This window comes from Staurois parvus, unplaced genomic scaffold (genome assembly GCF_062004578.1).
Source record: "Staurois parvus isolate SC_StPar_1 unplaced genomic scaffold, SC_StPar_1.0 ptg000011l, whole genome shotgun sequence".
NCBI classification, from domain to species: Eukaryota; Metazoa; Chordata; class Amphibia; order Anura; family Ranidae; genus Staurois; species Staurois parvus.
In genome coordinates, this window is record NW_028317807.1 from 8,260,812 (window position 1) to 8,288,314 (window position 27,503).

The 27,503-nt window shown below is 40.7% G+C and overlaps 1 protein-coding gene across 1 annotated transcript in view; it reads right to left on the bottom strand.

Annotated features, from left to right (window-relative positions):
- The window catches only part of KIAA2012 (KIAA2012 ortholog), a 276,256-nt gene extending 265,486 nt beyond the window's left edge, over positions 1 to 10,770 (bottom strand). Inside the window, exon 1 of the mRNA XM_089670508.1 lies at positions 10,502 to 10,770. Coding sequence (XP_089526634.1) covers positions 10,502 to 10,588 — 87 coding nt within the window. The 5' untranslated portion in view covers positions 10,589 to 10,770. The remainder of the gene's footprint in view (positions 1 to 10,501) is intronic.
- Positions 10,771 to 27,503: the final 16,733 nt, after the last annotated feature.

The window sequence follows — 27,503 nt, forward strand, 5'->3', positions numbered from 1 at the left end:
TACACCCCTTGAGGGCTAGGGACTGATGTGAATGTACAATATACTGTATATGTAAAAGCGCTGCATAAAATTGATAGCGCTATATAAGTACCTGAAATAAATAAATTATTACAGCCACTGACAGCAATGTTGGGGGTTGATATTGCAATCACTGGCACCACTGTGAGGGTAAATATTGCCATCACTGACACCAATTCTAGAGGTTAATAATGCAACCACTGACACCAATGCAGGGGGTTAATATTGCTATCACTGACACCAGTGTTGGGGGTTATTATTACAGCCACTGACCCCAATGTTGCCGGTTGATATTGCAGTCACTGACACCACTGTGGGAGTTATTATTGCCATCACTGGCACCAATATTTGGGGTCAACAATGCAATCACTGACACCAATGTTGGGGGTTATTATTGCCATCACTGACACCAATTTGGGGGGTTAATATTGCAAATCACTGACACCACTGTGGGGATTAATATTGCCATCACTGACACGTATGTTTGGGGTTAATATTGCAATCACTGACACTAACGTGGGGGCTTGACATTGCAGTCACTGACACTAATGTTGGGGCTTGACATTGCAGTCACTGACACCAATGTTGGGGGTTGTTATTTGAATCACTGACCCCAATGTTGGGGATGATATTGCAGTCCCTAACAACAATGTTGGGGGTTGTTATTGCAGTCACTGACACCAATGTTGGGGATTGATATTACAGTCACTGGCACCAATGTTAGGGGTTAATTTTGCCATCACTGATGCCAATGTTGGGGGTTATTATTGCAGTCAATGACACCAATGTTGGGGGTTATTTTTGCAGAATGTAGTTTATAGCATCAGAATTTACTTACTACATATTCCTTTTCCTGATTGAGAATGTGACGTGGACATTTTTAATATATCTGGAACTCTATTTCTTTCACCAAAAAATTTGGCACACTAAACTTAAAAAGGTTGCCTATTCTTGATCTAGTAAATACTATAACATGTTTATTTAATAGATTCTAAAGAAATACTCTAAGAATTATACTTTGGTAAATACAGATGCTTTGATTGGTTCACCCTAGTGTTAACACATTTTACAAGTGGAAAACTGATGCAATAAAGCAAGAAACTAGGACACAGAGCTTAATTAGGAGACAGAAGTGGGGTCACTGGAGCAAGATCATAGAGAAGCCAAGTTGGTAAGGTGAAGGCGAAAAGCTTAAAACCAAAAAGGCAAATGGGGATAAAGTCAGTAACAAGACAGAGGTTGGCAATGAGAGGCAGGATGCAAGCTGGAATTAGAAATCAGGAGGCAAACATAACCATACCCAGCCAGGTCACAATGAAGGTCAGCCAGCTGATCAAAAATACAAGGCACACAGAACTGAAATAGTGATGATCACTCAGCAACTGCTGTATGTCAAACCTATGGGTCCTTATAAAGAATAGACAAAATAGATTTGTGTCTTTCTGTCTATTGATATGCATCCACATCCTCAGGTACATGTAAGCATGCACAAATTTCCATAGGACACACATGCCCTTGCATCTGGGTAGCCACCCTAGATAGAATTTGAGCCAAACATGTCACAGTAGACCATCCGTAGCAGCAACGTTCGCGGAGCCTTTTTAAAGGCTAGCTAAAGTTAAATGGTGTTTCTGCACAGATGGATGGGCAAATGTGAAGATGGCTGGACACTTACCCATGTTGCCATAAGACATACACGCTTGTATGCACAAACACTTGGTATAACCATCAAGAAATTGAAAACGGCAGTTAATTGGAAAATGACCACTGGCAATTGTGTTCATGACAGTGACTTTACATTACTGATATGCCCCACACCAATCCTGAAAAGCAAATTTGCCAAATTATATAGTACTTTATAAGTCTTACTGAGTGAAAATAATGTATGGTCTAAGTAGCCTCATTTTGAAATTAGTTAATCTTATTATTTGGATGCTAACTGCACTAATTAAAGGATAAGTTCACCTTTTTGCTAAAAATAATAAATGCACATTTTTTTGCAGGTATAAAAATGTGCATTTTTTATTTTTTTATCTGCAGGAGCCTAGAAAGAATTGCACCAGTGATCAGTAGATTGCTGATGCCATGTAGGTCTCCTGCAGACCTGTCAGAATATCTGCTTGCCGTACGGGATGTACGAGGAAGCAGATATACTGACAGGAAGCTTCAGTGAACTACCATGGTGCTCCACATTGCCGTGGTAGTTCATTGAAAATTACAAGCCCACAGCTGCTAAGGCTGTTGGGACTTGCAGTTCATTCATTCATGGAAGTCTGAGAATGAATGACGCAGATGTGTGGGCGGAGACCCTCACGGCCGCACTGTTTTCAAATCTGACAGATAGTACGGGGAAACTTCTCCCCATATTATCTGTCAGAGGGAGGGGGTGCGGTGGGTGCAGATGCAGCTATGGGAACATGTTTTACATGCTCCACCCTAAAAATGGGTGGACCATGTAACAAGTTCCCAAAGGTGAACTTATCCTTTAACATACAATTAGCAACAAGGGTGGAAAGCTACAATTTTGTACAGTATATTAAACACGCTTAACAACACTAAAGTATAGCTGTAAAGCTTGTAAAATGTGTCTGTAACATTAAAGAATTAGTTCACCTTAAAAAAAAAAATGCACATCTTTTTGCAGGTAAAAAAAGTGCATTGATTATTTTTTTTATTTGAAACCTGTAAAGCATTGTACCTGCGATCAGCAGATGATAAGTGCCATGCAGGACTCCTGCAGACTTGTCAGTGTATCTGTTTGCTCGTACCTCGTACAGGCAGGCAGGTATACAGTGGCAGGAAGAGACAATGAACTACCAGAGAGCTCAGTAAACAGTGCCCTAGTATTTCATTGAGAACTACAAGCTGACAACCACAGAGGCTGTCAGTACTTGTAGTTTCCCATTCACAGAACTCTGTGACTGAATGGTTTGGCCAGGCAATTCACTGCTAGCTGTCACTAAATTCAGCGGAGCCATCAGTGGCTGCAAAAATGGGCACATGTTACATGTTCCACCCTAAAAAGGGGTGGAACATGTAACATGTTCCCAAAAGGTGGACTTATCCTTTAGAGATGAATTCAAGGCATATACAAAAGACCCAATATAATGCAAGTCTGAATTCAATAATACATCATCAGTACTTTTTTTTAAATACAAGCTGTGTAAGTACCTGAAATTGGCTTGGTATCGGCCTTTTGAATTCTCCTGCACAGTAACACACAGACTGTGTGCTAGACAGGTGTACTGCATTGCTAACAAGAATATACTGAAAAGTAAAGTGCACTGAAAAGGGAAATGAGCCAATCGGTCTGCTACGTCTTCTTTCACTGTCCAGTCACAGGCTAGAGGAGAGACAAGACCTGTAAGTGTAACTTAGCTGTCACAGCAATAAAAAAGGTCTCCTGACTTGCCAGATAGGAATGTACAGTGGGGCAGAGTTGTGTAAATCTCAGAGCTGGATAAACACCAATATCAATTAATAAGCTAATAAGTACCTGTGATAATTAGCAGATAAAAAAGCCCACATACAGTATATACTTTATCAGTGTATTTAGCTGTTTGCCTGGAGTTTAACTTTAACATCTAAACTCATGTAATCTTTGCAATAATAACTACTCACTCAAAAAAAAACTGAATTTCTTCTCTTTCACAAACCTACATACAACTCTGGCCTGCCTGGATTTAACCTGTAAACGCCAATTCCCATAGACCATACAGCATACATTTCAAGAGCAAAATCAACAAAACAAAAATAATTTAATTTTGCTATCGCTAGCCAATTAATGAAAGCTAAAACAACATAGAAGCCAGTGTTAAATAATTCCTAATTTTTAGCAGATCGACCTTTTTGGAAGTAGGTAAGGGGCATTCTTTGATTTTGGTTCCAGACAAGAAAATCAGCTTTCAACTTTTAAAATAACTTTCATTTGAGCTGCCTTTTGACAAACACCACATCTTGTATACTAGCGGTCTGTCCGCCAAAGTGCTCCAGAATAGATTTATCAAGTGTTAGAGAAGGGTTGCCGGGCTTTCAGACACAAATCCCGACAGCAAATGGAACATGGTTTTTCATCTCATTAATCACACTTTGTACATGCTGATAACAATATACAGCTACAAGCTCCATCTGTCCTTGTAAGCACCCTGGATCAATCTAATTTCAAAAGTAAAAGCTTATTCACTTAGTACAGCCCTTTCCAAGCTTGTGAACGTATCAGTGGTCATTTATCAAGTCATTGGGTAAAATGTCCATGGGAAACATCAATGGATACTCGCATGACCATTGTCAGCTTAACTGCTGGAACTACCAAGAAGCATGATGGCTTTGCAATATTAACATTTAAATTACTATAAAGTTATATAATGTGTTTTTTTTTAGACCATAAAGGTAAGTAAATCATATTATTATATTGGATGTTTAAATATAGTAACAAGGATAGGTAGTTATTGTGAGAATGTCAAAACCAGTGGGTAATGTTGGATCCCTGGGGCACAGAATCTCAGGTGCTTGTGTGAACCTCTTTCCAGAATGAGTGAACTAAGCAATGAACAAGAAGTCAAATAAGAAGCTAAATTGCCAACAGAAGAACTAGTCAGTTATATGCTCAACATAAAAAAGGAATGCTGAAACTAAAGACTGAGTAGTAGGGACTCTAAGACCTGGAATATTTTCCTAAGTTTGCCTAATAAATGCTGCTGCGTGCACTGCCGAAAAGGTTAATTATAATATGTGAGTGCACATGGTATAATGACTGAGTTCAGAGCTGGGTTTTCCATGATGTGCTTGGTGAAAGAAATGAGTAGGCTGGTACTGGTGGCAAGAGTACTGGTGGCTGGTTCCCAGGAGTTGTCTTTTGGGTGAAAACCTTTTCCTTTGATGAAGTAAAGGACCTGGTTAACCCTTTGCAAGAATCCACAATGCCTCAAACTCTTCTTTATCTTTAATTATAAAAGGACCTGGATGTGATGAAAAATGTATCATAGAAGGAGATATTAAATGCTTGATGAATTCAGTGTAAGGCTAGGAATTCAAGTTTGAAGTCAACTGGACTAATTGCAAAACTAACATGGAAAGAACTAATAATCAGAATGGGAGCTATTTTAGGCATGGACATTGGCGCTTAAAATATAACTTACAGCAATTTTTTTAGCTTTGTATAGAGTGGAGAGGGATTAGAACTCTTGTCAGGTTTTTATATCTATCTGTGACCTCAATAGGGAGATTTACCCTTTCTATTTGCCTTGTTTAATGTTATCATTGAAAGTAAAAAAAAGTCCCAAAATTTGGGTTGACACTGGACTGGAATACAGGGGAAATCTTTCAATGGGTTCTAGTACTAGTGACACACTAGGATGCCATCACTTTGGAGGTGTTTCCTCTCACTTGCTGTTTCGGCTGTAGGACAGAAGGGAGAGGGAAATCTCTCTGATGAAAAAAAAACAATAGGGGATATAACCCTCCATTACTCAATCCAAAATGAAGAAAAACGTTTTGCCTTTAGTTCTAGTTGAAAGCATCCATGAAAGCATATTTTTAATGGTGACACCCCCCCCCCCCCGCTCAAATTATAAATTAAACTTCTACACCTGTAGAGGAAAAAGTTAGATAACATACTCATCTTTTCCCTAGCTTCCACTGTGCAGTGGGTGATGTCATTATCCTGCTGACAAGATCCCCTGGAATGATGAGTGCTCCAAATTTCATGAAAAGATGTTGCAGCACAGTTTATGATCATCTTCTCCATGAGAATTAAACTACCCAATTTTCACCAGAAGGAGGATGATGTTACTTGTCAAGGTAAAAGGGAAGTACTGTATATTATCCAATCCCCCCCGTGGTTTTATATTTCAGTCAGTGTTTCAGCAAGGCAAGGGGCCCCATGATAAAAGTGGACCTTGTTTTTCAAGTGCAAGGTCTACTTTAAGTCCATAGAAAGCACAGAAAGTCCAAAAATGTGAAGTTCATGTAATCTTTTCGCTTTCTCTCAGTTCCTGAAAAAGTTTTTAAACAAAAAAGTGATAGTGGTTCTGGACTGTTTTCCCCTCCAACCCCTCATAACTATGTAAATCAAAAGGTTCCAGCAAGAGAAAAATATTGCAGTATGGAGATTTCATTAATATGGTATAGTAGTGCCTTCAGTTCAGGTTCAGAGATATATTGGCTCCTGTCTTACATTGGCCCAGTATAAAATTCTATTGAGTATGCCCAAGGTGTTCACCTCCTATCTCCCCAAAACACCTATTAAATAAGCATTTTAAATCCCCAGGAAAAAAGTTTTATAAAAATATGACCAAAAAAGAATATCTGCTCCTGGCATAGTCTAGTGAAAAGCCAAAGTTATCAAGCAAGATTTCTCTTTCCAGACTCAGTATATCAATCAATAAAATCATAGCAAGAGCAGTACTCCAGATTATATATAGATTGAGAGGTTGGTTTGGGTTTTTGAATTTTTGGTGTCCAAGGAAAGAAATACAAAAAGCGGATAGGTTTCCTGAGTCACAAGGCCAGATATTGTTGGAGATCTATAGTGGGGAAAATAATTATTTGATCCCCTGCAGATTTTGTAAGTTTGCCCACTTACAAAGAAATGAAAGGTCTATAATTTTCATCATAGGTGCATTTTAAATGATAGAGACAGAATATCAACCAATAATCCAGAGAAAACACATGATACAAATGTTATAAATTAAGTTGCAGCTCAGTGAGTAAAATTAGTATTTGATCCCCAAGCAAAACATGACTTAGTACTTGGTGGAGAAAACAACATTTCTTGTAGTTGTTTAACAGGTTTGCACACATCTCAGGAGGAATTTTGGTCCACTTTCCTTTACAGATCTTCTCTAAATTCATAAGGTTTGTCACTTGGCAACTCAAAGTTTCAGCTCCCTCCATAAATTTTCTAAAGAATTATGGTCTGGAGACTGGCTAGTTATCTTGGAGGTATGTTTTGGATCATTGTCATGCTGGAAGACCCAACCATTGCCCATCTTCAGTGTTCTGGCTGAGGGAAGAAGGTTCTCATCGAAGATTGTACAATACATGGCCCTGTTCATTCGCCCCTCAATGTGGCAAAGTCGTCTGGTACCTTTAGCAGAGAAACAGCCGCCCCAAAGCAAAGCATGTTTCCACCTCTGTGCTTGACTCTAGGGATGGTGTTCTTAGGATCATAGTCAGCATTTTTCTTTCTCCAAACACGGAAAGTCGAGTTAATGCCAAAGAGTTCAATTTTGGTCTCATCTAACCACAGCACTTTCTCCCAATCTTTCTCTGAATCATTTAGATGTTCATTGGCAAGCTTCAGATGGGCCTGTACATGTGCCTTCTTGAGGAGGGGGACCTTGCAGGTGCTGAAGGATTTCAATCCATGACAGCGTATTGTGTTACCAATGGTTTGTTTGGTGACTGTGGTCCCAACTGCCTTGAAATAATTCACAAGCTCCTCCCATGTAGTTGTGGGCTGATCCCTCACTTTTCGTATGATCATCCTTACCATATGAGGGAAATCTTGCATGGAGCTCCAGACTGTGGGTGATTGATGGATATTTTGTATTTCTTCCATTTGCGAATAATCGCTCCAACAGTTGCCTCTTTCTCACCAACCTTCTTGCTGATAGTCTTGTTGCCCATTCCAGCCTTGTGCAGGTCTACAGTCTTGTCCTTGACATCCTCTGCCAGCTCTTTGGTCTTGCCCATGATGGTGAGGTTTGAATGGAAGAAAGGGATTCTGTGGACAGGTGTCTTGTATACATGTAGCACCCTCCTAATTAGCTAGGGGGAGCTTTAGCTTCAGTTGTTAAATAAAGGCTAGTAACAGCCTGGATGCAATAGTCAGAAGGTCAAATTTTGGTCAGAGCTGAGAGGCTCTGTAGATCAGCTCTCTGAAATCTCCCCCTGCTCTAGGACTTTGGAGAAATATCTAGAAGCAGTGGGCAGATGTGAGGAGTGGCTGGTCTGTACTCTTGGAGGATCCTGGCCAATCCCCAACAGGAGGCTTGGCAAGGGGCCAGGACAGCCTTTAATAGTAACTAAGCCTGCTCAGCAGCGGTAAAGTTTGGGTGGAAGCAGGGGCGGACTGACCATTTGGAAACTTGGGCACTGCCCGTGGGCCCGGGGTCAGTAGGGGGCCCCATGAGATGCCCCTGGTACCTTTTTCATTGGCTTTTTTTAGTTTGGGCAAGGACACAGGCAAGGACACAGGGGCCCCATGATCCCCTATTGCCCGGGGGCCCCATGAGTTGTCAGTCCGCCCCTGGGTGGAAGATAGAGAGGAAGTGTGGCTGGAGAGAGGAGCATGGAAAGGGGCCCAGGTGGAGAGGGGCTCACCTACAGGCAGAGAGCCTTGGAAGGAGGAAAGCTTGAGACTTGAGAGAGGACCACCTGTGTGGCAGGGAAGGAGTGGCCCAGCTAGAAGGCCTGGTAGCAGCCACCGACCCACCAGCCACACAGGAGAAGGACTAAGTGAGTAAACCTGCACCCCTGGGGCAGATAGGGGAAAGAGCACTCTGGTGGGGAACCAGATTAGCAACTATTTGGGAATGTCTTACTTTAATGTGGCAGGCACTGGATCCCCTGCTCAGGGATTACCCTCAGATAGCTGGCAACTGGGGTATGGGGTGGTACAACCAGAGATGCTGGCTAGCTCTCCAAGAAGAGTATTTTTGTGTAAAGACTTGTACATAGTTCAGGAAGATTGTCCTCAGTTACAGTTTCATTGGGCATCCCGTACAACCCTTACCTTAAATAAAAAAAACAAACAAAGTTCAAGGACTGGTTATTGACTCTTAGATGCAAGTCTATGTGAAAATGTGTGTTGGCTGGTTGTGAAGGACTATAGGGGGACTAAAACTTCAGCAACTGCTCGGGGTAGTGCTACATACACATAACGAGTTGTCATTAGGAGCACCTTAAATTTTCAGGACTAATCTGTGTACCCCATGAGCACATATCCAGTCTGTGGGAACCAGAATTATTGTTGGTTGGTAGGGGATCAAATACCTATTTTACTCACTGAACTGCAACTCAATTTATAACATTTGTATCATGTGTTTTTTTCTGGATTTTTGGTTGATATTCTGTCTCTATCATTTAAAATAAAAATGATAAAAATTATAGACCCTTCATTTCTTTGTAAGTGGGCAAATCTGCAGGGGATCAAATAATTATTTTTGGGATTGTATACTGTATCCCAATTAGACTGACTGACAATTCCCTGGTTGTTTGTATGGCAGGGGGTCAGCTAAGGTCTAAATGTTTCCATATGGTAGTGGTTTCTGGAAACTGACTGTAACAATTGCAGGCTGAGGGGTGCTTGCTATGGCCTATTACCAACAGAAGAATTATATGTAGAGAATAATTTTAATGTCCAATGGAATCGCCATAGGTGATTCCTGTGGGAGTGGATACCTCTGAAAACTAGGTACCCACTCCCTGCTCACAAAAATAATCAGGATGAAGTTCTGCTTTAAATTATGAGCTCCAGCTGGATCAATCAACCGAAAAAGTGACATTTTCGCTTTGGACATATATCAGGAGGCTGAATCACCCACTGGCTTATGTTTTGGGGTTTCTAAAGCAGAGATATGCTTGCTGAATTTACTGGCTCTACCTTTTCGATTTGTGGAGTCTAATTATTGTAGCAGCAGAAGTCTGTAAGCTTTTACTATAATTGCCTAGAATAGAATAGAAAATTATATACAAAGCAACCCAGTCTACGCACAAAAAATGCAAAAGAAAAGGTATAATGCTTACCTCTTTGCTGTCCATGCCTTTTATTTTTCTACTGGCATCTGACACTTCCAGGTGTGTCGGATGGCAGTACCAGCTATAGATCTATAAAAAAAAGCAAAGCTTGCTCCATGGGCATGGGCATCAGAGACGTACTTATTATACCTCTTCTTTTGCAGGTGTCTCTTGTGTTTTTTTTTTCTATTTTACAGTGATGCTTTAATGAAAATATAGTGAGACCCAATTACAAAGAAGGAAAATCCAGACCACAGGGTGGGGCTCAGATTTGAAAAAGACCTTCAGGATGAAACATGCTATCTGTATATAATGCAGCACTGTCTGATGTTTTTGATCGACTTTAATAAATGTTGATTTTCCCCTTATTTGGAGGCGCTGATCACCCCATGTCTAGGTAGTCTTGTTTTATGCTGGAGCACTCCAGTGTTGCTTCCCAGTCCTACTACGGGGGATAGAACAAGCATATTGAGGGTGAATTGGTTTATATGCTTTTCTACTGGTACCTGCCAGCATCTTTCCAAAATGAAATACTAGTTTTGGGTGGATTGGCCTTTTGTGAGAAATTTGTAAATTCATCAATTAATCATTTCAAGTTGATGACACTTTTCATACAGTAATGCAATATTAACTGCAAAGTAAAAAAAAATGTCAGTTATGTTAAATAGTAAGTGACTGATTTAAATTATACTCATGTCTTAAAAAAGAAATCTGCAGATAATGTAAGTAATAACCATCTTACCTGTGGTTCATAGTGGATTTCTATCCTCTCTTGGGCAGTTTTGACCACCTGGGCATTCCCTCGGCTCAGCAAAGAGAGAGTTGACATCTTTCATGGCCGACCTCTCCTGAGACCTCCAATCCCAGCAGCCCCCACCACACTCACATTCCTCTGCTTTGAACTAGCAGCTGATTTTGATAGTAGGCTTTCTTACAGATCCACAGCAAATGTCCAGAACTGTCCAATGATGTATATTTAGGTCAGAAGACAAACTTTTACAGAAGTGTTGAAGATTTCTGTACTGTGCTTTCAGACCCGCCCATTGCTCACACTGTTTGTGTTGTCTTTGCTGCACTGGTTGCTAGCCTGCACCATCTGAAGATCTCTCATACTCCTCACTGCTCTTCATTGTTAAATGGGATTGTTTCTATTGTTACCTTGGTAGCAAATTGGGAAATCAGGAACCCTCGGGGACATTGAAAATACCAGCACTTTAAAACTGGTGCAATACAGATAGCAAAACCCAGCTAATGCATAATCAGCTCAGGCAAATTATACACTTTAGTTTTAACAGTTGTAATTCTTATAGATGTGTATCTAATATACATTTGTCACATACCATATATCAGTGCTGTCTCTAGATGACAAATATTATTGTTTTGTTTTTTTTTTAAAAAAACATGCTATCTTTGTGCATGTTTCCTAGTTTTCTTGGAAACTAGATTAATTGGATTTGGAAAAGTAAAATGATTTGTGTGTTTATTTTAAACTGTTAATAATTAACTGATAGCTCCTTGTGTAAGCAGCTATGCCATTTAGGCTGCCACTAGATTTGTGGCATGTCTGACCAAAAATGCAGCATTTAAATTGTAACAAATATATTCCAACAAAGAACAGTCCCCGCCACAGGGTAAGAATGTGAGGTCAATCAAAATGTAACTAATCGCTCTATAGGAAAACATCCCTCCCTCTTTCCACGCTTCTCCCAGCTACATTTATAATCTACAGCTAAGCCTACCCACAATGAGAAAATATGCAGCTTTCTTTCCTTTTGTGTGCTTCAAGAACCACACAAATGCTACATGGGAAAATCCATTATTCAAAATTCCACTGATACAGTACAGTGTGTTAAAATGTATGTATAGTCAAAACTATTTTTTCTCATTGTGGATATAGTAGTTTGATGCAGGTTCCTGCCTTTTGTTGTTCTGAAGAAATAACTGTTGGTTTGTCCATGTGCAAAATGAATGTGAATGAGAGTGATTTCAAAAATGATCAACCAGCTGCTGCACTTGCAGTGGTCTAATGAGGAAAGTGGCAGGGTCTGCATCCCTTTAGACGTGATTTCCCTTTGGTAGGGCTTTTCATCTCAGAAAATAGATGTAGGTACCAGGGGCGGACTGACAACTCATGGGGCCCCCGGGCAATAGGGGATCATGGGGCCCCTGTGTCCTTGCCCAAACTCAAAAAAGCCTATGAAAAAGGTACCAGGGGCATCTCATGGGGCCCTCTACTGACCCTGGACCCCCGGGCAGTGCCCGACTTTCCAAATGGTCAGTCCGCCCCTGGCAGGTACTCCCCTCTTCTGAGTAACTGTTCGTATCTGCATCCAACCCACCTCTAAGCACCGCCCCTTGGTTTCACTCTCTACCCACCTCCCAGTACTGTCAGAGAACACAAAACCAAGTATCTATTTGTGATGCTTGCTAAGTAATTTGTATGGAATTTGTTAATAATAATAAAAAAAGCAGTAAAATAGATCCCCAGCAACAAGCAAAAATAGTCCCTCAAAAACAATAGATCTCCCCAGCAACAATAGATCCATCCCAGAAGCAATAGGCCCCACCAGCAACAATAGATCCCACCAGCAACAATAGATCCCTCCCATCAACATAAGACCTCAATTTTATTATTATTATACAGGAGTTATATAGCGCCAACAGTTCACGCAGCACTTTACAAAATGAAGGTAGACATTACAGTTGCAATACAATTTGGTACAAGAGGAAACAGAGGGCCCTGCTCATTAGAGCTTACAGTCTAGGAGATCATCAACAATAGACCCCTCTCTGAACAACAGATGCCCCAGCAACAATAAATTCCAACAGCAAGCATCAATAGGCCATCCAGCACACCCCAGCACCCTTTGTCATTACATACATTCAATGCTGTAGGTGCCAGAACTGTGTTCCCCCTGTAAAAATGCCCTGCCAGTATCTCACTAAAAATGACATCTGACTTGTATGTACCGCTACCCCCTTGAGAGCTGCTGAGTTTGGGTCCCCCTATTTTCCTGCACAGCCAGGCAACACACATTTTCCACTTGTATCCAGACACAAGAAACAGTTTTTTAGTTTTTGGGTTTTTTTTGTTTTACTAGGGAATTTAACCACTTGCCTACCGGGCACTTACAGTATACCCCCTTCCTGCCCAGGCCAATTTTCACCTTTCAGCACTGTTGCACTTTGAATGACAATTGCGCGGTCATGCAACACTGTACCCATATGAAATTTTTATCATTTTTTTCACACACATAGAGCTTTCTTTTGCTGGTATTTAATCACCGCTGGGTGATTTATTTTTTGCAGTATAAACAAAAAAAGAGCAAAAAATTTGAAAAAAAAGAAAAAGTTTTTCTTTGTTTCTATTATAAAATTTTGCAAACATGTATTTTTTTGAGGCTGCACTGATAGGCAGCACTGATGGGCACTGATGAGGTGGCACGGATAGGCAGCACTGATAGGCTGCACTGATGAGGTGGCACTGATGAGGCAGCACTGTTGGGCACTGATGAGGAGGCACTGATGCTGCTGCACTGATAGGCAGCAATGATGGTCACTGATAGGCGGCACTGACAGGCAAGACTGATGGGAACTAATAGGTGGCACTGATGGGCAATGCTGGCGGGCGGCACTGACTGACTGCACTGACTGACAGCCCTGACTGGCAGCACTGCTGGGCACAGATGGGTGCAACTGCTGGGCATCACTGATGGGTGGAACTGCTGAGGGGCACTGATGGGTGGCACTGCTGGGCACTGGTGGGTGGCACTGCAGGGCACTGATCATCAGTGCCAATCTGCTCTGTGACAGCTACCAGTTATCCGCAGTAGTCTCCTCATGCTGTGACAGCGTGAAGAAAGTGCTGCCGATAACCGGCAACTGTATTTACTCCGATCACGTGATGCACTTGGGGGTGCGCGAGAGGGCGCATTCTGGGAGGACGTCATATGACGTAAAGACAAATAAAGGTACATAAAACCTAATCAAGCGGTCAGGTAGCCAGCACACTTCCTCCACTCCCACCTACAACAGGTAAACATTATATGTCCTCCAACCATCAGCAGGTGTCCAGCACATTCCATCCCCTTACAGGTCTCCGGCACATACCTTTTCTCTCAGAAAAAGGGGGTATATGAATGGATGGATGCAGCAGCACATCTTCCCCCTCTTCCCCCACCCACATAGAGCAGGTGCCCAGCACATTTCTCCTACTTCAACCTACAGCAGGTAGCCATTATATCCCCACCACCACACACGCACACACACCATCAACAGGTATCCAGCACATCTTGCTTGCACCCAAGTTGCCTCTGGGTGTCTATGGGACACACAGAGTGTGGCTCAGACCCGCCCCCTGCCACCTCCTTTTTGGCTGTGATTGTGAATGGCTCCCCTGCAGTGTCTCAGCCAATGAGAAGAGAGAAATCCAGGAGAGCCTCGGCTCTTGTGCAAATCACTGGATTGAGATCAGCTCTGGGAAGTACAAGGTACTGGAAATGATTCACTGTATGGCTCTCTCTGTAGCAGCTGAAAGCTCCTCTCCCTCCAGCGTCCGCTTTCAGCTACTGCAAAGAGAACCATACAGGGAATAGGTTTCAGTAATTGCCCCCCTTATCACACTGATCACCCTTCCTGTGCACCATTCTCTTTCCCCTTTCCCCCTGGCTGCTTGGGCCCCCCTGTGCCCATCCCCCTGCAGCACTTCTGGCTTCCCTCCTCTCCCTCCCACTAGCTGCTGCACGCACACGGGGATGTTTTAGTTTGGAGAGCGAGGGGAAGGGGACAGAAAATATGTTATATTTAACAGCCCCTTCCTTTCCTGAATGAACACATCCAGTGATCAGTACCAATCACTCACTGTGCTCATTCATAACTGAAGCATAGTAAACTGTGTTTACTGTGCTTCAGTTTATGAATGAACAGATGCCTCTGTACAGAGCACCCTTTGTTCATTCACTGTCCTGTGCAGCTGAGGCTGCAGGGAAAGAGACGGAGGAATTTACATTTACTGTCTGTGTTTGATACCGTACACCTACATCCACACGTGTCAAAGTAGGACTCGAAGCTTTGTTCGTACAGCTGTTGTGTCCCCATAGCGTAACATAATCTGCCTACACACAGCTCCAACCACATTAAAAAAAAAAAAACACTGATTCACAGTTTACAGGCCACAGCACCCATGTGAATGAGCCCCAATACCTCATTCACACACACACACAGAGCTTTACAGTTTTATCTTTTAGATTTAGCAGAAATGTATGTTGTTTGTGTCAGATAGGCTGTACAGGGCCCCGTGATTTCTAACAGCGGCCCTGGGTAAGTATTAGGGGGGGATAAGGGGGGAGCTGCACCTTGGCGGGTTTTTTACCCTCATACACAGAATGCTGGAAGGTAAAAACCTTCAGCCTTTGGAACCACTTTAAGAACCTAACAATTATTAAAAAGAGCAAGCTTGTAAAATGTGAGAGTCAAATCAAAAATCACTTTAAGTTAAATACTGCACTAATAATGTAACATATGTATTTTCTGAAGATACATTAGACTTTTAATTTATCTTCTCAAAATGGAAGGGAGCTTGTAAAAAGAAAACTGTTCGACAAGCCCTTCTTTATACTTAGAGAAAGGAAGTGTATTTGTATTTTGTGTGTAAAAAATAAATCATTAAGAAGAATGTTATTCAAATATTTTATGAGCTTAAAGACACTATCTCTTTCAGTAATCTAAAAGTAAACACTACTCCTTTAATTTGTTCATGTCTTAGGCAGGGTATACACAGACAGGTTTTTTTCCAACCACTAAGATAAACAGGATAGGGGTGAGAGGTGAGAGCTCTTCCAGGTTCCTTTTTCTATTAGAAATGGTTGGAGAAAAAAAAGAGTTGCGGTATCAGACATGAACATTATGGTAAAGAGCCTTTGACCAAGAAAGTAAATTTTCTTTGAATCCACTTTTAAGCAGAAAATAGTGTATGTAGTCCCAAAATATAGCATTCAATGTCTCATGAATGTCCTGATATTGAAGCATTGCAAAAAGTTTTTTTGGTGCATGAGTTCAGATTAATAATTTTGCAGCTATTGTCTAATGCTTTTCTGTCGGCTCAAAGGGGGGGGGGGGATGGGGGTGAAGCCAACCGGATCCTTATAAATTAGTTTTTCTGAAAACATGTTAAAGAACATGTTACCCCAACGTTTCATATTCCTGATATGTGCCTGTGGTACCATTTACCTATGATGAAAAGTATCATGCATCTCTGCATTGTTTCCTTTGTATGAAATTCCTGGTGCTCCTGCCAGTCCCTCTGGTTTCCTTTTTCAAACTGACCACACTAGGCATGAAAACACACCTATCTCAGTGCGGACAGTTTTCTGGTTGTGCTGGGATTACAGCCTGTCTGTCCTCCAATGATCGCCTTTCACTGGGCATATCAGTGCACTGCTGTTCTTCCACCTCCATCTCTCTAAGCCCCTTAAGCAGTTGGGAAAAGAGATTATGTGAACACTTATATAAAAATAAGCAAAGAACGGTATTCATAATAAAATATATATATATATATATAAACAAATATTTTTCTATTTTCAAATAAATGGGCTTTTTACAAGGTGAGGAGTCACATACACATACTTTAAGTTTGAAGACAGAATGCTGGGAAGTATTTTATATCTATGTTTAGTAATAAAATGATCTATAATTATTAGAGTCTAGCACAGCAATGGGCAAACTACGGCCCGCGGCCCGTATACGGCCCGGCGGACCTTTTAATCCGGCCCGCGGAGCTAGGCTCCCGCTAGGCTCCTCTCACAGTCCGCCCTGAAGACCGGTGTAGCATGAAAATCTGTTTCCTATGAGGATCTGTCCCCCTCGACGTATCTGCGCATGTGCCGGAGATCGCCGATCTGCTGCTAATGCCTGAAACTGGCACATGTGCAGATACGTCGAGGGGGACAGATCCTCATAGGAGACAGATTTTCATGCTACACCGGAACGGCTCGGGAACAAGAGGAACAAGAGGAACGCGCGGAGCAAAGGTAAGTGAATTGACACAGGGGGGACTTGGGGACTTAATATGGGGGATGAATTAATAGGGGGGATGAATTACTATATGGGGGATGAATTACTATAGGGGGGATGAATTACTATGGGGGATGAATTACTATGGGGGATGAATTACTATGGGGGAATTAATTACTATATGGGGGATGAATTACTATATGGGGGATGAATTACTATAGGGCGGATGAATTACTATATGGGGGATGAATTACTATATGGGGGATGAATTACTATAGGGGGGATGAATTACTATGGGGGATGAATTACTATATGGGGGATGAATTAATATGGGGGATTAATTACTATATGGGGGATTAATTACTATGGGGGATGAATTACTATGGGGAATTAATTACTATGGGGGATGAATTACTATGGGGGATGAATTACTATATGGGGGATGAATTACTATGGGGGATGAATTACTATATGGGGGATTAATTACTATGGGGGATGAATTACTATGGGGGATTAATTACTATATGGGGGATGAATTACTATATGGGGGATGAATTACTATAGGGGGGATGAATTACTATATGGGGGATGAATTACTATATGGGGGATGAATTACTATGGGGAATGAATTACTATATGGGGGATGAATTAATATGGGGGATTAATTACTATATGGGGGAATAATTACTATGGGGGATGAATTACTATGGGGGATTAATTACTATGGGGGATGAATTACTATGGGGGATGAATTACTATATGGGGGATGAATTACTATGGGGGATGAATTACTATATGGGGGATTAATTACTATGGGGGATGAATTACTATGGGGGATTAATTACTATATGGGGGATGAATTACTATATGGGGGATGAATTACTATATGGGGGATGAATTACTATGGGGGATGAATTACTATATGGAGGATGAATTACTATGGGGGATTAATTACTATGGGGGATTAATTACTATGGGGGATGAATTACTATGGGGGATGAATTACTATATGGGGGATGAATTACTATGGGGGATGAATTACTATATGGGGGATTAATTACTATATGGGGGATTAATTACTATGGGGGATGAATTACTATGGGGGATGAATTGCTATATGGGGGATGAATTACTATAGGGGGGATGAATTACTATAGGGGGGTGAATTACTATGGGGGATGAATTACTATGGGGGATGAATTACTATATGGGGGATGAATTACTATGGGGGATTAATTACTATATGGGGGATTAATTACTATGGGGGATGAATTACTATGGGGGATGAATTACTATGGGGGATGAATTACTATATGGGGGATGAATTACTATGGGGGATTAATTACTATATGTGGGATGAATTACTATATGGGGGATTAATAACTATGGGGGATGAATTACTATGGGGGATGAATTACTATGGGGGATGAATTACTATGGGGGATGAATTACTATATGGGGGATAAATTACTATGGGGGATGAATTACTATGGGGGATGAATTACTATATGGGGGATGAATTACTATGGGGATGAATTACTATATGGGGGATTAATTACTATATGGGGGATTAATTACTATGGGGGATGAATTACTATGGGGGATGAATTGCTATATGGGGGATGAATTGCTATATGGGGGATGAATTACTATGGGGGATGAATTACTATATGGGGGACGAATTACTATATGGGGGACGAATTACTATATGGGGGATGAATTACTATGGGGGATGAATTACTATATGGGGGATTAATTACTATGGGGGATGAATTACTATGGGGGATTAATTACTATATGGGGGATGAATTACTATATGGGGGATGAATTACTATATGGGGGATGAATTACTATGGGGGATGAATTACTATATGGAGGATGAATTACTATGGGGGATTAATTACTATGGGGGATTAATTACTATGGGGGATGAATTACTATGGGGGATGAATTACTATATGGGGGATGAATTACTATGGGGGATGAATTACTATATGGGGGATTAATTACTATATGGGGGATTAATTACTATGGGGGATGAATTACTATGGGGGATGAATTGCTATATGGGGGATGAATTACTATAGGGGGGATGAATTACTATAGGGGGGTGAATTACTATGGGGGATGAATTACTATGGGGGATGAATTACTATATGGGGGATGAATTACTATGGGGGATTAATTACTATATGGGGGATTAATTACTATGGGGGATGAATTACTATGGGGGATGAATTACTATGGGGGATGAATTACTATATGGGGGATGAATTACTATGGGGGATTAATTACTATATGTGGGATGAATTACTATATGGGGGATTAATAACTATGGGGGATGAATTACTATGGGGGATGAATTACTATGGGGGATGAATTACTATGGGGGATGAATTACTATATGGGGGATGAATTACTATGGGGGATGAATTACTATGGGGGATGAATTACTATATGGGGGATGAATTACTATGGGGATGAATTACTATATGGGGGATTAATTACTATATGGGGGATTAATTACTATGGGGGATGAATTACTATGGGGGATGAATTGCTATATGGGGGATGAATTGCTATATGGGGGATGAATTACTATGGGGGATGAATTACTATATGGGGGACGAATTACTATATGGGGGACGAATTACTATATGGGGGATGAATTACTATGGGGGATGAATTACTATGGGGGGTGAATTACTATATGGGGGATGAATTACTATGGGGGATGAATTACTATATGGGGGATTAATTACTATGCTTACTATGGGGGAATATTACTATACTTACTATGGATGACACATACACATCATTCATCTACTCTTGGTCCGGCCCCCGGGTTCAATATATGAACCCATTGCGGCTCTCAAGTCAAAAAGTTTGCCCACCCCTGGTCTAGCATGTCTTGACCTGGTTTTGGTTTTTATGGTCATGGTGAAAGAGGGGTGAAGATCTGATCACATCTGATGGTGTTTAAAGTGACTATATAATTTTGATAAATAGAGAGTTGACATTTCTAAATAATTTTCGTAGTATACGATGGAAAACCCACCTGGGCCAGGGGTTTTATTAGAGTTAGATGCCTTTATAGCTGAGATTACAGTTTGAGTAGTTAGATCAGCTTCTAACCTCTCCACCATATTACATGATAGAGTTGGTAAGGAGATGTGGCCCAATAAGTCATCTGTGAGATAGGCTGGAAAGAATTATGGTACAGTTTAGTGAAGATGTTTCCTATAGTGGACAGGCTGGCAGAAGTTGTGCCAACCAGTAAGTGGAGTCTGATTGGTGTTGTGCGATTTGGTTTACAATTATGTTAATTAGCCAATGTAGAACCAGGCTTGTTGGCTCTGGCATAGAAGTTAAGTTTTTTCCCTCAAATTTGTTTCATCACTGTACCGCTTAGGAGTAAATTCAATCCATATTTTGGACCTGTTTGCATAAGGAAAGAAATACATGTGATTTCCATTCTAATTTGAGTTCCTCTAGATGCAAGGAAAGTGCAGAGATTGTTTCATTTCTTGCTTTTTGTGTGATGCTACCTAAAATATGGTGGCTCACATTGTGAAACTTCCGAAAACGGATACTGTAGATGTCACTGAACTGCACTGAACTTTTCTGTAAAATAGTGAGTAAATTAGGTTTTAATATGTCAAAAAAAGGATAAGGGACTAATTCAAGCACCAAATGAAGTGGGGAGTGGTTGGGGAAAGACGTAGATAGTATTTTAGCCTTAGGCAAGCCATAGATTCATGAATTTTCTGTTCATCCACCACTGGTGGAAGGAAAGAAAATCGCTCGATGCCACACTGCAGCACTATTATATTTTTCCGGCGGGGGGGGGGGGGGTGTCTGGGAGATTTCCCAGCCAGCACAATACAGTAATTACTGTACTGATAGTGCCTATAGCAGCAGGCAGTAATCGAATACCAATATTCCGAAAGGCTGGTTGTACCCAAGTCAATTGATGGATTAACTTAAGTACAATCAGCCTGCCCATAGATGGATCGAATCTCGGTCAGTCCTTGCTGAACCGCCCAAGATTCAATCCATCTATGGCCTGCTTAAGTTAAAGAAGAGAGGAATTGTTGGTTCAGAAATATGTGGGCCATGCATGAGAATCAATCATGGGGAAAAGAATAAAATTTGTAATCTCATGTTCTGGTTTCTGTTTTTGTCTCTCCAGACATTAACAAAGTTATTTTCAGATAGGAGATTATTATTTTTGTCTGACTGTCTGTGTAGACATCAGTGTCAGGGATAGGAGATTAGTCCTATATCCCACCTAGATTGTAAGCTCCAAGGAGCAGGGCCCTCGAACCCCTCGTGTATCGCATTGTATTGTTACTGTACTGTCTCCCACTTTAATGTAAAGCGCTGAGCAAACTATTGGCACTATATAAATACTGTATAATAATAATAGTCAGATTTGTCCAATTTCCTATATGCCAGATACTTTTTCCTCCTGCTGACCACAGACATCGGGCAATTTTTCTTCCCACTAACTGCTGATGTTAGGCATCCTTTTCCTTCTGCTGACCACCAACCAATCATTTTTCCTCCCATTGACCACAGGCAAGAAGGGGTGAGAGAAAAGAACAGGAAAAAAGGGGGTACTCCAAGGTGGTGTTAGGCTAGGTAGGGAGAGTGTGGGGTGCATATGTAGCTTTGATGAGTATCAATTGCATAGCAATGGCTCAGAGGGAGGTTGAGCAATGACAAGTGAGAGAAAATACAGTCATGATCAACTATTATATCTCAGGGTTATTGTTGGTTTATATGTTTATCTAACTGGAAATCCATACTGGAGCAAATGCCCAGGGTGTTCCAAAGTGGAGGCAGCTGCCTAGGCTATTAATCGGAGAGGGAATTAACTGTGTGACTGATGTTAGACAGGATACATGAAACACCAGGACCATACACATTTGGTTTATGTAGGGACTTGCATCTAAGTTTAAAAGGATATCAGAACATTCCAGATGATATATCCCATTCTGTAAGCTATCGTTTCATCTGGGGTTGTTTCTCCCACAGGGGGACTCTCTAGAGGTGGACACTGTGCCTGGTTTGATAATGTCCTATAAAAGTTCTCCTGATTTACTTTTATAAAGAGGATTTACAATTCTGTTATCCAAAAGTACCCCTTGTTTTAATTTTAAAGATGTGCTTGCCATTTTGTAGCTAGCATTCAGCTTGTAAAGTTCACCAGACTCTCTAATTCTAAGGCCTCATTTGGCTCATTCTCTGGCAAAACATATCTTCCCCCTTGAAATTCATGAAATGCTGATCACATACAAGTTCCCAAAATAAATTGCAGAGAGTTACCTTAATGTATTGATATTAGTGCTTTCTCATGCACAGATGAGCAGCTGACATTAGTTTAAAAAACAGTTCTCTAAACTGACAAATCAAGTTTCTTCCCCAATGAGCTTCAGTGGGCTATAGCAGCATATATTGTAGTCTTTCCATGTTTTACAATGCCAGCCTGTCACTGATGGGTAGTGTGCTCTTTTGGCACATCATTACCCTGAAAATGTGCTGCAGGTGAACTGATACCTCCTGCATCAGTGATCTTGTATTAAGATTAGAGATGAGCGAACGTCTGAAAACTTTGATCAGTTTTGGTTTGGTAAATAAAAAAAAATCAGGAAGCTCCAAAATTGGGAATTCTTGAACTACAAATCCCACTGAAGTTAATGAGAATCTGAAACCAGCTTTAAAAATGTGTGTATTACAGAGCAGCAAATGATGCCAAATTGTGCAAAATAATTTGGAAATCTTCAGACAATCCTGTGTGATGGTTAGGTGGTGCTAAAAGCTGTCTGAGCTACTTTCTTCAAAAAATGTACAAGGGATGCTTAGAAAAAAGGGTGTAGTGGCACTAGCAGTCAAGCTAAGGGTGTTGAGGTAACAGCAGAGGTAGATATAGAGTAGATCAGCCCTTGGGTCCTTTCTCCCAGAAGCAATTTGGGAGTCCACACTCCAAATTAAAAAAAAAACTCATACATTCAGATTTGGTTTGAATTCATTATTTGATCCAGTTTTAACTTCATCCAAATTTCAGGATCAACTCTAATAGATACACTGGACTTTTTTTTAAATAAATTTTTATAGTAAACATATTAACCCCTCCACTGCTGTATGAAAATAATTTATTCCAGTGGGTCTTGTATCCTGATTTTGCCACTGGCCTTGCTTTTTTGATCCAGTTTTAACTTCATCTAAATTTCAGGACCAACTCTAATAAATCCATTGGATTCTTTATGCATTCAATATGACACAGAGAATAAAAACTAACATTTTAAACATATTTATAGTAAACATATTATCCCCTCCACTGCTGTATTAAAATAATTTAATCCAATGGGTCCTGATCTTGCCACTGGTCTTGCTTTTCTTTAAAAAGAAAAACATATTTTGGAAATTAATGTCCCTTACAGTTTTACTCTGTTGCTTCCAATTCCAGAATGAAAGAATCCTAGTGAGAATATTTGTATTGCCTATAAGATTCTGGGAGATTTCCAGAGTCTTAGCTCTTTATCATTTTACTCATATATCAGGAAAGGGGGTACCACACTTTAGCAGCAGAGATTGTGCTGAAGAGCCCAAATATATAATATCACACCACTGATGTTTTCAGAAGGTCCATTCTTTGGGCCCTTCTGTTAAAACACCTGCTTAGAACTTGCAATGCATTTACATACTAGGGGCCTCACATAGCTCTTTTGCTATAGAGATACTAGTCCATATGCTGATGTACTAGGCTGATTTCTGTAGACGGAGACATGCTATTTTGAGTTTCATTAAAAAGTGTTAAAAATATATTTAAATAAAAAAACAAACCTGGCAAATTTTAGGTTTAAAACAGATCAGCAAACTGTAATCAAAATGTGATTTACATTATTTGCACATCTGCAGAATATCCAAAGCTAACTTACTTTGTTGCAAAACTAAACTTTTATTTTTTGACATTCTACTTTTATTTCAGTCCCTCCCCACTGAACCTGCTTTGAAGATAACACAAAGCCCCTGAATTTAGAATTGGACATTTTAATTATAGTCCTTTTTATGTCAAGAGAACTGGGGAGATGAGGTATGAATACAACTGCTTTCTCATTGATGCCAGCATAAAAAGAGTTAACAAAAGACTTTGGTCTCTGCAATCCTCACATGGTTTGTATTCTTCTGCTACTGGAGAGGTCTGTTCAAGGCATCTGCTTCCCTGGAAACAGCTTACATTGGATCAATCAAAGCCTTTTCTTCTAAAGAAAGACTCCTACTTTGAAGCCCTTCACCTCTGCTAATCATGCCATCCTAGCCAGGACGAGAAGGTGCCACCAGTAATAACCCTTCACCCACTAAAGTTTCAATGCAATAAGTATGACGCTAAACATTGCCACAACACAATTTAAGAGGTTTTACATTTTCTTTCTGAATGTGGAAACCCTGCCTCCCTGCTGATGATTGCTGGGGGTCTCACTGTTAGCACAACCCTTCCCCCGCTGCCAATCAGTTGCAGCACTACCAACGAGCAACTCTGAAGCTACAATTGATCAGAAAACTGCTACCCTTCTCTCCACATACAACCTATGGATTAGCAATGGGCTCTAAAGTCTGGGCTATGTTATTCCAAACAGTACCAAGTAGTCATGAGCAGTGAGAACCTTAGAGCTACTTGCCTGTGCTATTACAATGGTTGATCTGTGGGCATTCCAAGCAGGGAAATCCCTGGCAGTCAGTAGTGAGAAACCTTTTACACAGTTTTTCCACTTTCTTTCTAAAAGTGATCACATATCAAGGGAATGTTTGGTGATTTGCATTTATATTCTCTTTTCTATAATGAAGTTGTATTATTATTACTGTTATTGTTTTTAGAAACACAAAAGAAAAAAAGGTTTTGGTGAATATGAACTGTTTCAAAATAATATTATGTAGTCATCATCCAACTGAAAGGTATAGCTCTAATCTCCTGATAATAATAAAATGGGTCTTCATAGCAGTGAATCATGGTGTTATGTTTGTTGCTTTTACCAGACAAAGTGATCCAGTTGCATTCCTGTACTCACAGAGATACCTTTAGCAGAGACTATGTGTAGAGCCCTAGGTATGTGTTAAAAGCCTAAAGGAAATCTAAACTGAGAGAAAAAAAACACAGACTACAGCCTCTGACCCCTTACTGAAAATGCCAATTGCCTGATTGACTGTTCTTTCAGAAATGTCAAAAATCCCTCATGTGCTCTTTAGCTAACCCATAGTGTTCTGGGAATCCTTCGTCAGATATGACTTTTTTTATTTGTAAAACAAATATTTTATACGGATACTTAAAAAAACAGTTAAAACAATAGTTTAAAAATCTATACGGTTTACAAGAAAAAAACCGACTAAATTAAAATTGACCCAAAGCCATTATGGAAAGTATATTATTATGGAAACTATTCAATTAAAAGCAGTGTCCAGATAAACATGTGGGCTACAACTTCTGACCTCTCCTTCTTAAAATGCTTGTTGACTTGGCCTGTTATGCTTACCCTCTGGCTTCAATATTTAAGCTGGCCATACAAGTAAAGATTTCTCTTGTTCAGCCATCCACACCAAACAGAACCCCCCTCCACTCTAAACAGTGTGGACAGATGAATTTCCCACTGCTGGATAATGTATTCTGAAAGACAGTACCCATGACTGTCAAAATACCAGAATGGTGACTGTAACTGATTGATTGCAGTCACTGGCCGAATTTGGTCCACCCAGCTACTTTGATTTCCAAATGGAAGTTTGTCAAACCAGGTGGTGTCAGCTGGGCCACCCATGGTTCAGATTGTATCCAGTGAAAGCACTGAAGGCAAATACAGGCAGGCAATCAGAATTTTCAGAAGGGATCAAAATGGTAGTCTGCATATATATCACAGGTTTCCTTTAAGGTTTTTTAAGCATGCCTAGGGCTCTGCACAAAGTCTCTGTTAAATACAATTCAGTAGGTGAAGGAACGCAACTTTAAGCAGTATGTTTCTGCCAATGAATGCTCTGGGATATACAGGTATAAGGTGTTTACAGTATTCGTTATCCCTCCATAGGTTAATAGGGATGACACTGTAGTTAGTTGTCTGCACAGAATGGATATACTGACCAGGTGTGGACTGACCATTTGGAAACTCAGGCACTGCCCGAGGGCCCGGGGTTAGTAGGGGGCCCCATGAGATGCCCCTGGTACCTTTTTCATAGGCTTTTTTGAGTTTGGGCAAGGACACAGGGGCCCCATGATCCCCTATTGCCCGGGGGCCCCATGAGTTGTCAGTCTGCCCCTGATACTGACCATCATAATCTATGGGCTTGATTCCATTGTGTGAAAAGGTGCCCATTAAGAAGCAGATCTCTGCTGAACAACTCTCACCAGAGCTGCTAAACCAAGATTTTCTTCCCAGCATGGCTAGCTAATAAGTTTCATACATTACTCTACATAGAAACAGCAAGGGTTCTTTCTTTTTTAAATGAGGGAGAATCCAACATTTCGAGTTGTCACAAGAACACAAATAAAGGGTCAATCTTTCAATGGGGGTCATCTCTTCTAGTGACAACTGTTTAAGAGGGGGTCTCCCTTGCATAGGAAAGATTTTCACTCACCTTGCAGTGCAATGACAGTGTCTCTGCAAAGGACATCCACGGACCCCCTTATACTCTCATTACCTGTGTCCCCCGCAGCTTTTGTCACCTCTGTAGCTGCTAATAAAATCAGCACTGTTGGCGACTGGGGGGAAGCAGTGATGTCACTCCTCCAATGATGTGTCAGGGCTCCCAGGTCTGGCAGCCAACCACTAGGGCCAAGCAGCATCACAGGGCAGTAGGTCATATTTTTCTGCATAGCTGGAAGTTCCAGGTATTCTTGCTGCAGAAGAACATGAATAACCAAGACAGAGCAAGTAACGCGATTATGAGGGGGTTGAGGTGTGCTGTTTGCAGAGACGTTGTTACTTTGCCTTGCATGGCCAAGGTGACAGTTTCTTTTTTTTTTTTAATTTTACAGGGGAGTTCATCTTTAACATTGAAATACATTAGTCAGATGATTCACTTCCATCATTGTAGAGCCAGAACCATATGTATTACAACCACCCCTCCAAATTTACTGACAGTATACAACACATGGTCCATGTGATAAGGAAGCTCTGCATGTTAGTGAGAAGATACTCAAGAAGGTTGAAGGAAGCAAATATTAGTTTCCCAAATACCAAAAGGAAAGGATGACAGGATGAGACCCAGATAAACAAAGAACAATTTGTGCCATGTTGAAGGAAACAAGGCTAATTAAGGCCATGTGCAGGCAGCCAGTTTGTTTTTGTCTCACATTTTTACAAAATGGGTGAATGATGGAAGAAGGAAGTGAAGGAGAGTAGGATGACAATGGGGGAGATTTACTAACACTGGTGCAGCTGTGCATAGTAACTATCAGCTTCTAAGTTTTATAGTCAAAACTTAATTGAACAAGCTGACCTTAGAAGCTGATTGGTTACTGCGCACTGTTGTACCTGATTCTGTGTTGCAGTTTTGAGAAGTCTCCACCCATGTGTTTTTTTATCCTCAAATTTTGCTGTCTAATTAAAGATTTCACATGGGAAATGTATGACTTTTTCTTCAAAGCAAGACATTGCAAAACAGGAGAAGTGGTACATTTTATGGGATAGATTTTCTATAAAGAAAATCCCTAGCACTCAGTGTACTGCCAGCAAAGAGAACTA